At 40.7% G+C, this 15793-nt stretch overlaps 1 protein-coding gene across 1 annotated transcript in view; it reads left to right on the forward strand.

The window, feature by feature from the left end:
- Positions 1-8960, forward strand: part of SLC28A3 (solute carrier family 28 member 3) — a 41436-nt gene extending 32476 nt beyond the window's left edge. The window contains exons 14-18 of the mRNA XM_065663859.1: positions 1205-1402; positions 4006-4087; positions 5002-5100; positions 6923-7046; positions 8846-8960. Coding sequence (XP_065519931.1) covers positions 1205-1402; positions 4006-4087; positions 5002-5100; positions 6923-7046; positions 8846-8960 — 618 coding nt within the window. The remainder of the gene's footprint in view (positions 1-1204; positions 1403-4005; positions 4088-5001; positions 5101-6922; positions 7047-8845) is intronic.
- Positions 8961-15793: the final 6833 nt, after the last annotated feature.

Genomic DNA, 15793 nt, shown 5'->3' on the forward strand with positions numbered 1-15793 from the left:
ATCATTGTATGCTTATACCTACCTCCTCTGACTTGGCATTGCAGCAGATGCCAAGTCAGTTACACAATTCCCAGGCTGTTAACATTCAGCTAAACTTTAGAGTGGCTTTAGCTTCAGAGCCCCATCAAGCCTTTAATGCTCATTAGCTTCTGCTAGATAAGGACACTGGGGCAAGGAAGGACTTGTCTGAACCCATGCTTAATACCACTTATTTCTCAACACAATTATATTGTAAAACTGCACCCTGAGCACTCAGCTGAGCAAACAGGTTTTAAACAGGACTTCTTTTGTTTACCTAGGTCTACATATAATTTTTGATCCAATACAACAATCTTGGTTCAACAGTTTGGGACTTTTTGTTCTGCAAGCTTCTAATAACAGTCCTTTGTGAAACACGGATATAACATTGCAGTAAAGGTGCTGTAGAAGTGAATAGATACTCAGAGCACACGTGATTTCAGCAATATTAAGATGTTACCATGCACAGCTTCCACAGATTATCCCACTGCAGACACCCATACATCAAGTATGCATACCTCAGCCACACTCATGCAAGGGCTGGTGTTTTAATAACTGCTGATGGAGTAAGATTTGGACAGATAGATAAACCATAAGGACCTGAGACCCATAGACATGCTGCATTCAACCATCTGTTCCTTTTGAGAGACACTAATGTGTAGTCTTTCGTGGACAGAGAAACCAGGAGTAGGAACAACTTAAACATCTCAGTTACGTTCACTAAGGACAATGCGACAAAACCCTTTCACAGCCAGAGTTATTTTCTCTCATATAAATAAACCATATTGAATAAAACTTTTAATGCTAGAAAAAAAGTTTTATGCAATAATTGTGTCAGCTTTTATGCAGAGACAATTCTTGTTTACACCAGTTGGAGTCCAATAACCTGGTAATTAGGCGTGTTCATTAACACACTTGATTTAATCATCAGAAGAACTAGACTTCAGTTCTTTTCAAAATTAGGGACATTTCAAATTACTTTCTAGATTTCGGGTTAGTCCTTTAGAAGTTACTCAAGCATATTTCACTATTGAAAACCTTCAGTCTCCCACATGTGTTGGCAGTAAGAACTCAAGGCCAAGTTTCCTCTGCTGAAAGAAAACCATCTTTATTTTAGGTTTAGGGAACTTATCATATACCTTTGTTCTTTGAACTTTTGACCTGCTTTCTCTTATATATTTTGCAGAACATTTGTGCCTATGTCTTCATGCCATTGTCTTTCATGATGGGGGTAGACTGGGAAGACAGTTTTATTGTTGGTGGACTACTAGGTTACAAAACTTTCTTCAATGAATTTGTGGCTTATGAGCGCCTCTCACAACTGATTCACAACCGAGAAAAGGGTGGGAGCATGTACATTAATGGTGTGAAACAGTACATGACTGTAAGTAACATTTTTATTTTTTTTTGTACAGATTTGTGGGATCTAATAGTTTTCTGCTGGAACTCAACATATTTTTTAATATGGACATAAAGGGATAATGGTTGCATATTACTCTAAAGTGTGTCTTTCAGTGACATAGTTCAGTTGCTAAAATGCAGCATTGCTTTGTGAGGCTGCCATGACTGTCAGCACACTAGCTATTTCAAACAAACATAGCAGAAGAAAAGCATAGTTTTGAGGAACATGTAATGTCCCACAAGACACTGTGCTTAAGATGAAGTCTGTCTTCAAGGTGTCTTCTTACTGCACTCTTAGCTATCACTTCCCTACGAGATACACTCCCAAAAAAATCCTGGGCAAATTGGAGAATCCTCCTGCCTGCAGAGGTTAAGCCAGGAATTAAACTTCAAGCTAAGAGAGAAATCCAGCAAGCTTTAGCTAATAGCCTTTAAGATATTACTGGCACAAGTCTGCTAGAGGTTATTATCCCCTGTACAGGGGTCAGAGATTAAAGATATGTATTACATGGCATACACCTCCCTTGCCACACTGAGTCCAACCAATTTGTTTCAACTGTCAAATGAAAGTTAGTTTGCATGTGGATTTCCAGCTAAAGCCTGGGCCTGCTCTTATTCACACATCCACCCAGATACACTCAAAAGTATGCATAATCCCAGAAGAAGTAATCTGGAGAATGGCAACACAAAGGGCATCCTAGGTGTGTGCACAGAGGCAAAGAGCATGCAGTGATCAAGGCTGACTTTTGTTGCCATAACTATTCTTCTGTCTGGCATCAACCTGCACTGAATTTTGACTCCTTCCAAGCACAAGCAATGAAAAACCTGACATCTGTCTTTTTGCAGCTTCACTGGCTTTTCTTCCTCAAATCAAGACAAATTGCCATTGTAGAGGACCCCTGATTAGGAAGCGTTCCTTTGTACAGCTTCTAATTGTCAGTTAAACTGCTGTGGATACCTGCCTTCTACACAAAACCAAAAACATGTTACTGCCCATGTCTGCTTGAGCGTCCATTACCCTTCCTGGAAATACTGGAAATAGGATCCTGGGCTAGATAGATAGTGTTTTGATCTACCCTGATGTACTCATGTAATGTTCTACAACTGGAATATGGGTCTGAACTGCTGAATGAGTGAAGAGCAGTGTTTTTTTAATCTGGAAGTCAGCCTTAAGATGCAGATCCCATCAATTGCATTTCATCTTCTTTTTCTCTTTTTTTTTTTTCTCATAGAACTTCTACGTTCACTTCTAATAACTATGAAGAGCTGTATTTAATTCCATGATAAAAAACTGTGAGATATAAAAATAACTTTGATTCATAACATAAGGAAAAATTGCCCAGTAACCATTTTAATTGCTGCAAAATTCAGCTGAGATTACGCTTCATTTCCTTTTTTTAATTTCTCTTTAGCTTCAGAACTATCTAATACATCCAGTCACTTTCAGAGTATGCAAACAAGTGGCCTTCAGACCTTACTCACCTGAGTCACTAGTAATAAGGCTTCCTGTTTTCAGACCTAGGAAAGTTCAAATGAAAGCCGGAAAATCACAGCACATAAAGTCTTTTCTAGGAAAAGCGGATAGAGTGGGCACTTGAAAAGCATTTTCCTGCATATGCACAGACTGATTGAAAATATCTACAAATCAGTCTTCATAAAACAGGAATGGAAACAAAAGCTTCTAACAAACAAGAAACCTGTTAGAATACTCACTCAGGCATCTTCAGCTTGTGTCTAAATCACAGTAATTAGGAGCTGAAAGCTGTCAAGGGGGGATAAAAATCCATTTGCTGAGATAGATTTTCTCCTTTCCCAAAATGTTAGAACCACATTCTTCTGAAGGTTTTCAAGATTTTCAGCCCCATTTCACTCAAAGTGATTTTGTGTCCCAAGAGGGGTCCCTCCATGGGAAGAAATGCTAAACCAGCCTTGCTCTAGTCTGAAGTCCAGACTGAGCTGGTGTTGCCCAAGGGGAGGATGGTGTCTGAAGTGAGGAAGGAAATAAGCTGCTAATGGGGACTGCAAAATCATAATGACCCTCTGCTGTTATCACATCAAAGGGCCCACTCTCTATAAGACCGATTACCCTTTCCCTCTTCTGTGCACAGGATGACACACACACAGAGCAGGTTTGCACAGGGAGCCCTCTGCTTGCTCAGGGACAAAGAAGTCAGGGATAAATGCCTAACCTTGAGGCTTCAGCAGTGCTATAGAGGCAGTCCAGCTATAGACAATATGCTGAGTTAAAGTTTTCTGACTCATGCCTTCAGAAAACAAAAGATAAATTGCCACTAGTAAGAAGAATTATTTTTTGTCTTTAATTACTAGTACTCAATTCAACAATGCACAGCAAATTACAAGAAAAATAAAACCATCACATGGTTTAAGAATCCTCAGAAAGGCAGCGGGTACTTCTCAGCAAGAGTATGAGCCTAGCCTGTTGAAAGTCCCATGCTGGGGCAACAACCAAGCAAAACAGAGTGATTTCAGTACTCAGAGCCCTGAGCCACAATGACATGTTTTCTGATCTCTAAATCAGCATGAGCTTCCTCAAACCACTCAACAGGGTGTGTGTTTGTTTTCCAGGTTCGCTCTGAAGTCATTGCCACCTATGCTCTTTGTGGGTTTGCCAACTTCGGCTCTCTGGGACTGGTAATAGGAGGCCTGAGTAAGAATACATCTTGAAGACAATTTATTTAGCAAGCAACTCCTAAAAAAAATAACCGAAGGAACAGGCTATAATTAAAGCTTAGCAGCATTAAGGGCTGAGCAGCTGCTCTCCTAAGACCCAGCACCCAATGGTGAATGGGAGGGCTCCTACAGGGGTGTAGGCTTCGGTATGGATGTACTACAAGAGAGGCTGAGGGCAAGGGGAAGGGACCAAGCCCTGCAGACAGGCCTCCTTGTCCAGCCCTCAAACCATGAGCCTGAGCTACTACAGCTCTTGGGCTTCGAGAGAATCAAATCATCTCTGCAGCTTGGTGGTTTGAAAGAAGTTGGCTGTTTTCTGTAAAAGTGTCACATACACACAGTAGTCTTAAAGGGGGAAAAAAAAAACCAAAACAACAACAACCAACAAACAAACAAACAAACAAAACAAAACAAAAAACAAAACACACAAGAACTTTTCAGATCTCAAGGGAAAAAGAAAAGTTGAAGGAACTTGTGTTCTCCTCACTGGGCAGCCAGAATCTCTGGCAGGCACCTTTACCTGGGAGCCTAGTGGGCTCTGTGGTGCCAGCAGTGGGCCAGCACACAGGAGCAGGACCCAGCACAGCGCCAGACCCCAGCGTGCTGCCAGGGGTTTGCTGCTGAAAGCCACCATCAGCCAGCAAAAACACGCAAAATGCAGAAGCAAACTGCAGTTGCATTTTATACACAAGCCATCTTCTTAACAGAAAGAGCCAGCATTGGCACTAGGCCTTCAAATGGCCAGCTAAAACTGTCTTGTTTCCCCTTCTTGTTTCCCCTGGTTCAAACTGCAGGGTGGGGATTTCCTCTTGTGGTGGAAAAGACAGCAAGTTCCTCTTCTTTATATCTGCATGTACTTATGTTTGACACACACTTTCATTTTCTTCCTAGCAAGCATTGCTCCCTCCAAAAAAAAGGAAATCGCTGGTGGTGCTCTCAGGGCCATGATTGCGGGAACTGTCGCCTGTTTCATGACAGCCTGCGTTGCAGGTACCGTACCCAGGTTTGGTGTTTCTTACAGTCGGTGACCACCGGGTGGCAGTGCGCAACGCGAGAAACAGCACCTGACACTCAAACGCTGGTGTTTGCGAGCTCGGCAGGATTAAAAGTTAGTGTGAGATGGAGGGTTCAGGAGTTATTTCATTTCTTACATTATGTCTCATCTATATTTCTTTTTTCTTTTTCTTTTTTTTTTTTTTTTTGTTAGTCTGTGTATAACACATGCCTCGTGGGCAAAGCAAGTTACAGATGAGTTACACACCACTGGCTACAGAGGTGCAGAAGTAATTATGGAGCAGACATGGAGAAGCAGAATGAACAGAGGATGTAAGAGAGGAGAGTGAGGAGGAAGCTGAAAGGACTTTTTCCTTAATGTTAAATTGATATTTTGGGCTGATATTATTCAGACAGAGCACTTAGATTAACAAAATTGCCCTAAAGTGGGATTCAGCAACAGATCATTATTTTCAAAGTCTCCCCTTCAAGTCGTAATGCAACAGCCATTTTAAGGAGGAAATTAGAAATAACATGATATTAATGATTTGAAAGATTAAATAATTGACCAGATATTATTTAGCAGGTAAAATTTACCCCTGTATTTAACTGCACCTTTCCCAGCTTTCTTTTCTGAGCATGTGATATGCAGAATTATATAATGAAGCTTAAAGCGCTCATATTCCTAGAGTAATGAAAGGTGTTGGTGCTTTAAGTTGCTGAAAACGGCATGTCTGCTTCGACCATGGATTCCCTATCCCTTTGTCTTCATTGCAGCAACAGAAATATACACATTTTAAGTATAAGCACACACGATATTCTGCAGGTTATAGAACTAGTATGCTTGAAATGTCATTAGTTCCGTAGCCCTCCATGATAGTTTAGTATATGAATCTATGCTGTATACCTGAGGAATCAGGAAGTCTTACTAAAATGTGTCATTTCACAATCTTGGTCTTGAGAACAGAATTATCAACAGCCACTAGAAAATCTTTCTAAAACAATAAAGTCTGCTTTGGAAACAAAATTGTATTCCACCAACTTCTGCCAATCCTAATCCTTTTCCTTATGCCCAGAAGAAGATAAAATAGCCAAGCAATTTCTACTACCCTGTTAAGATAAGAACGTATTAAAAATGTGTCCACATTCCACAACACTACGTGAAGAAGGAGCTGTCACGTTCATATTCATTACAGCAATGAATGCAGATATTACTATTTATAGGAAATTTTGAAGGACATCTAGCAAAAGAAAGTAATCCATAACTATAACACATCTAAAAGAAAAGAACAGGTTTTGAATTTACTTGCATTGCTGCAAATGCAGCATAGCTCCACTTTAGTTACTGAAAGCACTCTGGCCCAACAGTGAGAAAGCCGTTGGTATTCTCTGGTTTAATTACTAGGTACTAGTGTCCTTCAAGGAAGGAGTGGGAATAGGCTGTGCTTAAGGTTTTCTTCTTCAAAATACAGTAACATTTTAGACTACTGTGTTTTTCTGATGACTTTAATGCTTCTAAAAAGGTATGGTAATGGTTTTCTCCTGCCGGGCCAGAGTGCTTTCAGTAACTAAAGTAGAGCTATGCTGCATTTGTAGCAATGCAAGTGATCACTCGTTAATCCAGTTCTGTAAAATGGTACAGATTTTTTAAAATAACTCACAGTTTGAGGGTTTTAATCTTGCACTTACACAGAACCATCTCAGAGAGTGATTTCAAATCAGCCAGAACATTTCATCTGACCATGCCCCAGTGCCTGACATCCCCAAGTTTTACCTTCTTCTTCATTACTCATTCAGAAAGTTGTTACTTACTTCACAGGAATGCTGATTGTCCCTGGTCTGGAAGTTCCTTGCCACATCTTATTAGGAAGTGCCTTCAATTCCACAGATTTCCCTACCAACAGCACAGAGCTAGTCAAATGCTGCCAACAACTCTTCACCAGGTATTAAGGAAGTCTTTCATCTTTCTGTCAGATAATTTAAGAGCCACATATTCACTAAGAACTTGATTTTATTTTTTATATCTGGCATTTTTTCTTAGACACCTGCTTTCCATAAACTTTCATCTTTTAATGCTGCTGAATTTCCTTTTCCTGGGCATTTCTCTGTTACATGCCAAACATATAGGGAACCAACAGAGAACTCAAAACATGTTTGTCCAAAATTGAGCTTCCTGAAGTGCTAGAAATAGATTACCATGTAAAGATTCAGTGGTTTAGCTCAGGCTCATCTCAAATATCAACAAAAAAAAAAAAATCAAATATTTGAATAACTCTAGCTGGGGAAAAAAAAAAAAAAGGTCAGGAGCTTTTCTTTCTACTGTCTGTGAATTTGGCTGAAGATATTATTGATCATGCCTGTTTACACAGACTTTAAACTAGAACGATCCTCTGAGGTGAACTGTATTTAATATTTACCTATCTCAGATAGAGAAGAAAGAAGCAGACATACTTAACACTATCTCACAAAAAGCAAAGGTATTTTCTATTTAAGTTATGCGAAGAACTTTTTAAATTTCTTGTATTGTGATGAGCTTTTTTTCTATTTTCATGACTAATTGCTTTAGGAGTAAATACTCTATTTCAATTTTTTTCCATGTTATTGAAAATAGGACTTTATCTCCCCTTTCACATTTCTTTTAGCAAAGACAGTGCTCTAAGACTGCACATTTCTCTACAACAAAACATACAATATAAATGTAACGGTGATGTTGCTGTAATCTAACCTGCAAGAATCCTCTTGACAAAATCCTCAAATGGGGAATTTTCTTCAGTATTAATTGCACTGGATCTGCCTTCACAACCCCTCAGTTAACCAAACAGGGATTTTGTGTGTGTAGTAGAGAGATATCTTGTTACATCTTCTTAACATCAAGACTTGTGGCAACTTGAAATTTCTGTGCCATTTAAGTCCTCATGTTGGGGATCAAAATTCCAATTCTAACTTCAGGTGATTATTTTTTTCCTGTATTCTTTCAATACATATATTTATTCTCTCTGTGCCTTGTCTTAAAAAGTAGCTTTGAATATGGGCATATACACTATGTATGGTGCCCTTCTTTTTATAGTAACATTTTTAGATTTCAACTATTCACAAAAATGTAATTTAAAAAAATTGTTCATATTGGTATCAAGATCACCAGCTTCTGCCTGCACATCACATATTACTGCAAAGAATTTCTGGTTTTGCAACCTGATGTTCCAAATAATATTTTTTAAACATTGAATCAGTGTAAAAACTTTTTTGCACAGTAAAAATCATCTGTGATATTAGGTATATTCTTTCATATTTCTTCATCACTCCAACTTTTCTTCATCACACTAAATTTAACTCTACAATCTTGCTACAAAGACAAGAGTTTACTTTGTTTTGAATAGAATAAGTGTTGAGCAAATGCTCAAAAACTTGAATAGTGAATTGAAAACCTCAATTGTTTCAGTTATCTAGGAAGATGTACTCAAGAACTTTATACAGAAAACCAGACATCACTCTAATAAAAAGGGAGAACATTTAGTCATGGGACATGGCTCGTGTTTGGAAAGTCTTATCTTTGTTTCATTTCTCATGAAAATTTTAACACTTTTGAAGCTGTTTTGAGGAAAGCGCGCATGTGTGTGCGTGTGTGCATATATGTGTGCACATACGTGTGTATTATGTAAATACATACATACAGAGAGAGAGAGAAAGATTCCCATAAGAGAAAAGGAGTATATCTGATTTCTGCTTCCATCTTTTTCCCCAGTGTAAATCAGTCTCAGGAGATCTTCCATGGAGGAAACTATAGCATTAGTTCCTGGAAAGGATGTTGCCAGATACTGGATCAAGCTGTTCTTCATTGCACTTGGATTAAGCCTTAATTTTTGGAGGGCATGTGGATCATAAATAAAAGCTGTGTTCCTTGGTAGAAAGGTAATAAAAATTCTCTTTTCCACAAGTGTGAATCCAACCCCCAACATTTATTTCCCATCTCTTACCAGCCCAATTCCTCTGACTTGCTTTGAGTTACTCATAAATTAAACTGGAATAACTGCAAGGCACCTTTTGCCACAAATCTCTTTTCCCGTTACAGATCAAAAGAAAAAAACATTTTTGAGCCTGATTCTCCTGATTTCATTTTACCCTGAAACTAATGAATCTGTAGAATTAAACTGCTGTAGATAAGAAGAAAAACTGACCCAGAAGATATGGCAGCCACTTAGAGAATGCTGTGAACTAGAAATATTTATAATTGCTGTCCATTCCTAGTAGTATTTCTGCTCTTTTTGATACCAAAGAAGTGCTTTTACTTCACAAAGATAAATGATCCTGTTCTCAGAAACTTTTGCACATTTCCTCTGGTAACTCTGGCTACATGTGAACTGAGCTGTTAATGTAGTGCACCTCACCACTTGGTCACTGATGCACCCACAGGGGACTAGCCTCTGTGTGCCCCAGTCATCCTCCCTCTGCACACGGAGATATCCAGGCCACATCTTGATTCAGGAGATTGGTCCTTGCTCAGAGGTAACTCACATAATGAAAATGTCCAAACTCAAAGGAAAGTTTCTTATATAGATCCTTCACAAACTTTGCTGTTAACAACTGTTGTTGAACTGTGGAGTCAGCAACCAGGAACTTGAAGCACTATTCCTATCAGAAACAAGAAGAGCTGTGCTGCAAATCAAATGTGGTTAAAGTGAAGTCACAATCTGACTGCTGACTTTGAAAGCACTGCTAATGGATCTTCAGGACCTCTGGAAGGTACTCCTGAAGTGGAAAGGCGGTATGTTTTTTTAGCTTCAGACCTTTCCTGGACTTTAAAACTGAAAAGTTCTTTGCAGATGGTTTTGCAAAAGGTATATATATATATTCCTATCTTAATGCCAAAGACTTGGAAAAAAAAAGCTAGGAGATGAAGCACAGGAATATCAGGAAGTCCTGACATACTCTTGAAATCAAACTGGTGCAGATGTGAAATTGTGAAATTGTGATAAAACAATAGCTAACTTTTTAATCTTCCATTAATTATTGCAGAATCTGTTCAGGGAAATGCAGATTAATGAATTTAGCTGCCAGTACAGATATTTTCAGGAGACATTTATTTGACTTAATGGTAAAATAGATGATAGTTTCCTGTAAAACTAAAGTTTATTAACTTACTCCTCTGAAGATTTTTAAATGCCAGTATTACTACTACTTCTGACTTTCATCACAGATTAGATGTTAGATGTTTCTCTTTGGCCTCATCCACCTAGATTTAGGAGACTGCATGTCAAACTCTATTTTGACTGTTTTTAGAGAGTGTTGCTAATCCTGATAATGGCAGCTATATATGCTCAAACGTTTTATGCAAACATTTCCTAAAGAAACTGCATGGGTTTTGTCCACAGTTTTTAGCCAGCATCCTGGTTATAGCAGGGTTTAGCTACACAAATAAGCTTAGAGTCTGAAATAGAGGAAAACATTCCTTCAAGGAAAATTAGTCAGAAACATTAACTCTCATTGTCAAGCAGAATACATCCCACATCCTCCATTTATAAGTCATCACTGGCACTAGTGTGCTGCTCCCTAGCATGCTCTAGTTAATATTAGCCTTTTGAAGTGGCTGCTTTTCCCATCTGCACAATTATAAGCTCATCAAAAGGGCTACTCCAGCTAGTAAAGACAAATATGCATGAACTTTTAGCCTGGGGCAGCAGCTTTTCTCCCACAAAAGAGATGTTGTGTGTTTCTTTTCTTTTTTAGGACTCCTTTATAGCATGATTACATGGATGGCAATTTTAGCAGAGGATATGTGATGTTGTTCTACCTATGCCTTTTCAAAGTGATTGCCCACCTGACCTGCCGATGGCTTAATCAAAAGATTATATATATTGGATATTGTATCCTAAATGTAGCAAAAAGAGCAGTGAAAGCAGGGAGCAATTGCAAACACATGCCAGTATGCTTTCAAGTGACTATTTCCCCTCTATGCTTGTGATGGTGCTAGGAGTTCAGCATAGAGGTCTTTGTGTTTCTCTCGACACGAAAAGGGAACTATGAATTTCACCTCCTCAGGGTTAGCCTGCCAGCTTGGACCCTAAGCTGTCGACATCCAGGAACACACTTCCAACAGCATGATGGCAACTGACAGCAAACCTGCAACACAGGGAAGAATTATTTGATTTAATCAAATAAATGCTAGCACTTGTGGTGGGTTGACACTGTCTGGATGCCAGGTGCCCCCCAAAGCTGCTCTGTCACTGCTCTCCTCAGCAGGACAGGGGAAAGATAGTATAATGAAAGACCTGTGGGTCAAGGTAAGGACAAGGAGAGATCACTCACCAATTATCATCATGGGCAAAGCAGACTCGACTTGGGAAAAATTAGTCCAATTTATTACCAATCAAATCAGAGTAGAATAATGAGAAATACAACCCAGATCTTAGAACACCTTCCTACCACCCCTTTCTTCCTGGGCTTAATTTTACACCTGACTTTTCTGTCGTCTCCCCTCCAGTGGTGCAAAGGAATGGAAAATAGGGGTTGTGGTCAGTCCACCACACGGTGTCTCTGCTGCCCCTTCCTCCTCAGGGGAGGACTCCTCACACTCTTCCCCTGCTTCAGTTTAGGGTCCCTCCCACGGGAGACAGCCCTCAACAGACATAATCCATTCTATAGGCTGCAACTCCTCACAACCTGCTCCAGCACAGGCTTTCTATGGGTTCACAGCCTCTTCCAGGCATCCCCCTGTTCCTGCGTGGGGTCCTCCATGGGTTGCAGCGGAACAGCCTGCCTCACCATGGTCTGCATCACAGGCTGCAGGGGAATTTCTGCTTCGGCGCCTGGAATACCTCCTGCCCTCCTTCTGCACTGACCCTGGCGTCTGCAGGGCTGCTTCACTTACGTATTTTCACTTCACTCTCTGCAACTGCACAGTTTGCACACACATACACCCCCCACACTCCCCCCACTTACATATGTTGTCCCAGAGGCACTAGCACCATTGCCGATGGGATCAGCTTCGGTCAGTGGTAGGTCCACCTCAGGGCCAGCTGGTATTGGCTCGGTTGGACACAGGGGCAGCTTCCGGCATTTTCTCACAGAAGCTACCTTTGTAGCCCCCTGCTACCAAAACTTTCCATACAAACCCAATACACAATCTATACTTCTACAGATTCAAAGACCTATGTGAATATTTTGGAAATAATGGATTAATTAGTGTTGTCGTTTAAGCCCTGTTGGCAAGTCAGCCACACAGTTTCTACCCACCACCCCCCCAGCTATTTCTTCCCTTACTACCCCCCCCACCCCCCCCCACGAGGGATGGGGAGGAGAATCGAGAGAATGTAACTCCCAGAGGTTGAAATAAGAACAGCCCAGTAACCAAGGTATGACACAAACTACTGCTGCTACCACCAATGATAATAATGATTAGAGAAATAACAAGGGAAGAGAACACAATACCACCCTCCGAAAACGAGCCTGACTGAGCAGAGCGCGCCCTTCCACGTAACTCCCAGTTACATCCTGGGCATGATGTGCTGTGGTATGGAATACCTCTTTGGTCAGTTTGGATCAGGTGTCCTGTCTCTGCTTCCTCCCAGCTTCCCCTCCTCCCTGGCAGAGCATGAGGCTCAGAGAGTCCTTGGTCAGACCCAGCATTTGAGCAGTAACCAAAAACATCGGTGTTATCAGCACTGTTCCCAGGCCGAAAGTCAAAAACACAGCACTGCACCAGCTACTAAGAAGGAGAAAAATGACTGCTACTGCTGAACCCAGGACAATCAGGCACTGGAATGGGTTGCCCAGGGAAGTTGTGAATGCTCCATCCCTGGCAGTGTTCAAGGCCAGGTTGGACAGAGCCTTGGGTGAGATGGTTTAGTGTGAGGTGTCCCTGGCCATGGCAGGGGGTTTGGAAATAGATGATCTTAAGGTCCTTTCCAACCCTAACTATTCTATGATTCTACGATGAAATAGTGGATGAAGACTACATAGAAGTATCCCTCTTTCAAAGGTCTTGCAAAAAAAGAGGGAGCTTAACCTGCTTTTTGGTTACTGACTTGGCAGTGCACAATAGGTTTTAACCAATACAGATGACAAGTTAATGAAGCACTGGTGGTGTGACTCAATCTGTCGCCCTCAGAAACTAAGCAATGAATGTCAGCACGTACCTAACAGCTTTGTGGGGCTTTTTACTGTAGCATTCACAAGGTGTTAGTTAGTCGCTAAAGATCACCGGTAATAATTCCGGGAAATGTTTTAAACAGTTCAGTGTACAACAGTTCCAGGAAACACACTGAGTAGAATTTGTCATGCTCACAGCATATACAATCAAAAAAGCCCAACCTTATCCTTAATGTAAAACACATTTTCCCTGGGCCCCAAGCTAGAAAAGCACTAAAATTTGTTAAGGCTGGTAGGTAGAAGGAATATTTCAATATCAATTGTCTCAGAGTAGTTTGAAAAAGCAAATGCACTTTTTTAACTTTTTTCCTAAAACTCTTTTCTCAAACTCTTTTTTGAATTCTCACACCACAGCAGCATTTGCAACCCACATACCTTTGTGAACAATTGAGTATTTGACTGTATGTTGTGTTTTAACCTGCCAGGCGGTTAAACACCACACATCCACTTGCTCACTCCTGGACCTGCAGTGGGATGAAAGACAGACTCAGAAGGGAAAAAAAAATGCTAAATTGAAATATAGGCAGTTTAATAGGATTGAAAAGGAAAACACAATATTAACATTAATAATATTAATAATAACATCAATAATAATAATAGGAGAATTAGAATATACAAACAATTGTTGCACAATGCAATTGCTTACCACCCACTGATCAATGCCCAAATATTTCCTGAGCAGCAACAATCGTCCAGGTTTACACCTACTTTCTATACTGAGCACATCACATGGTATGGAATATCCCTTTGGCCAGCTTTGGTCAGCTGTCCCAGCTGTGTCTTCTTCCAGCATCCTGTGCCCCCAGCCTATTCACTGGTGGGACGGCATAAGGAGATGAGAAGGCCTTGACTTAGGATAAGCACAACTTAGCAACAGCTAAACATCAGGCTGTTACCAGTTACTCTCATCCTAAATCCACATCACTGTACCAGCTACTGTGAAGAAAATTAACTCTATCCCAGCTGAAACTAGGATGACCTATGGCAGAGGCGAGTCATATACAGCAAGTTATGGAGTCAAGTAAGTGTTCAAATCAGGTATCACCTCTTTATCACTAAAGACATGAGTAGAGAGAAGCTAAAGATGCAGAATATGAATATCAATTCTCTTCCTTTGCAGACTGAAACAGTTTCTGCTGTACAGTGGTCAGACTGCTTCTCACTATGCAGTGCCACATACACATGGGTCCCAATTCTTGTGAGTCTTCGGATCACTAGCAGACCCCCAAGAGGACTGTAGGTTTACTTTAGTAACTTAAGCATGTTGATCAGCAGTGGCACGTAGCTAGGAGGGTGACTCCCAACCTCAGCCTCACCAGCTAAGAGGTGAAGAAAAATTTGTGCCTAGGGCATTGGTGCAGGACAAGGGAAGCTCTCTGCCCAAGGAGCACAGATCTTTGTGTGTCAGCTGGTGACAAGGCTGACATGCCCTGAGGGCAGTTGGTGTGAAGCCCTGAGCTTCAAGTCTGTGGACACAGTTCACTCACATGGTAACATCCCTCTCTGAAAGCAGGCCCATGGAATAAGTAGGCCTGCTGCTATCCTAAGCTGTTATCTGTTATCAAACACAAAAACAAGTGGCAGGCTACAAAAGTTCCACTTTTGAGAGGCTGAATCAAATTCTCTTATCTACACCAGTCTAAACTTTGGGGATCTTCACTGAAGCTGGAGTTACCATACACTTACACCAGTGTAAATCAGATGAGACTGTTTCATTGTGTTTGATTGTAATTGCAAGCTGGTTTTAAAGTCTAGCAATCAGTCCATAGGAGCCAAAGGAAGTACTTCAATTAATACAATATTGTAAAAGGATCAGTGCAACTGTACACATACTTCTGTTTTGCCCCAATGGAGCTCCAAATCTGAAACCTGTGAATATTGGGAAAAACAGACTGGTGCAAAACAGTTTGGTCTTTAGCCCAAAACTATTTCATGATGGGTCTTATAAAGAAAAAAAATCAAAGAATATTCTTGTTGCTATGGCATCCTGCAGCATAGGATTTGCTATAGCAACCAGTGCATTACCTCAAAAGGGGTTGATCAGAATGCATGGGTTGCCATGGTTGCCATAGTGAAAACAGATATTTTCTTTTTGCTGTATTGATTGGTGCCTTTGATGTCGGGTGTCTAGAAATGTCCAAGAGATGGGGGACACCCTACACCACATTGCTGCACATTCCATGGTGACAAGTACAGATGGCTGTTCAGGGCCACAGTTTTGTACATGAAATGTGAAAACCTAGAGTTTTTGCATGCAAAATCTTGCATGTTCCCAGGATTAAATATGTGCCACAATATTATACTTGGGTCTTTTTGTTTACCTGTTTTCCATATGCTGGGGAAGTGTTCCTACCTCAGCAACAGTCACATTGCAACATTTGGAGTCCCCATGGTGGGGAGAATAGCCCCATGTGTCAGACAATAAAGCTGGATTTGTGTCCAGTTGTGAGTTTTGCCACAGGCCCCGTATGTACCTGGGAAGTCTCTCAGCTCTGTAATGTCTCTGTTCCAGTCTATAACATGAAGCAGTATCCTAGGGGTGTTG

The sequence above is a fragment of the Lathamus discolor genome, chromosome Z (assembly GCF_037157495.1).
Source record: "Lathamus discolor isolate bLatDis1 chromosome Z, bLatDis1.hap1, whole genome shotgun sequence".
Classification (NCBI taxonomy): Eukaryota; Metazoa; Chordata; class Aves; order Psittaciformes; family Psittacidae; genus Lathamus; species Lathamus discolor.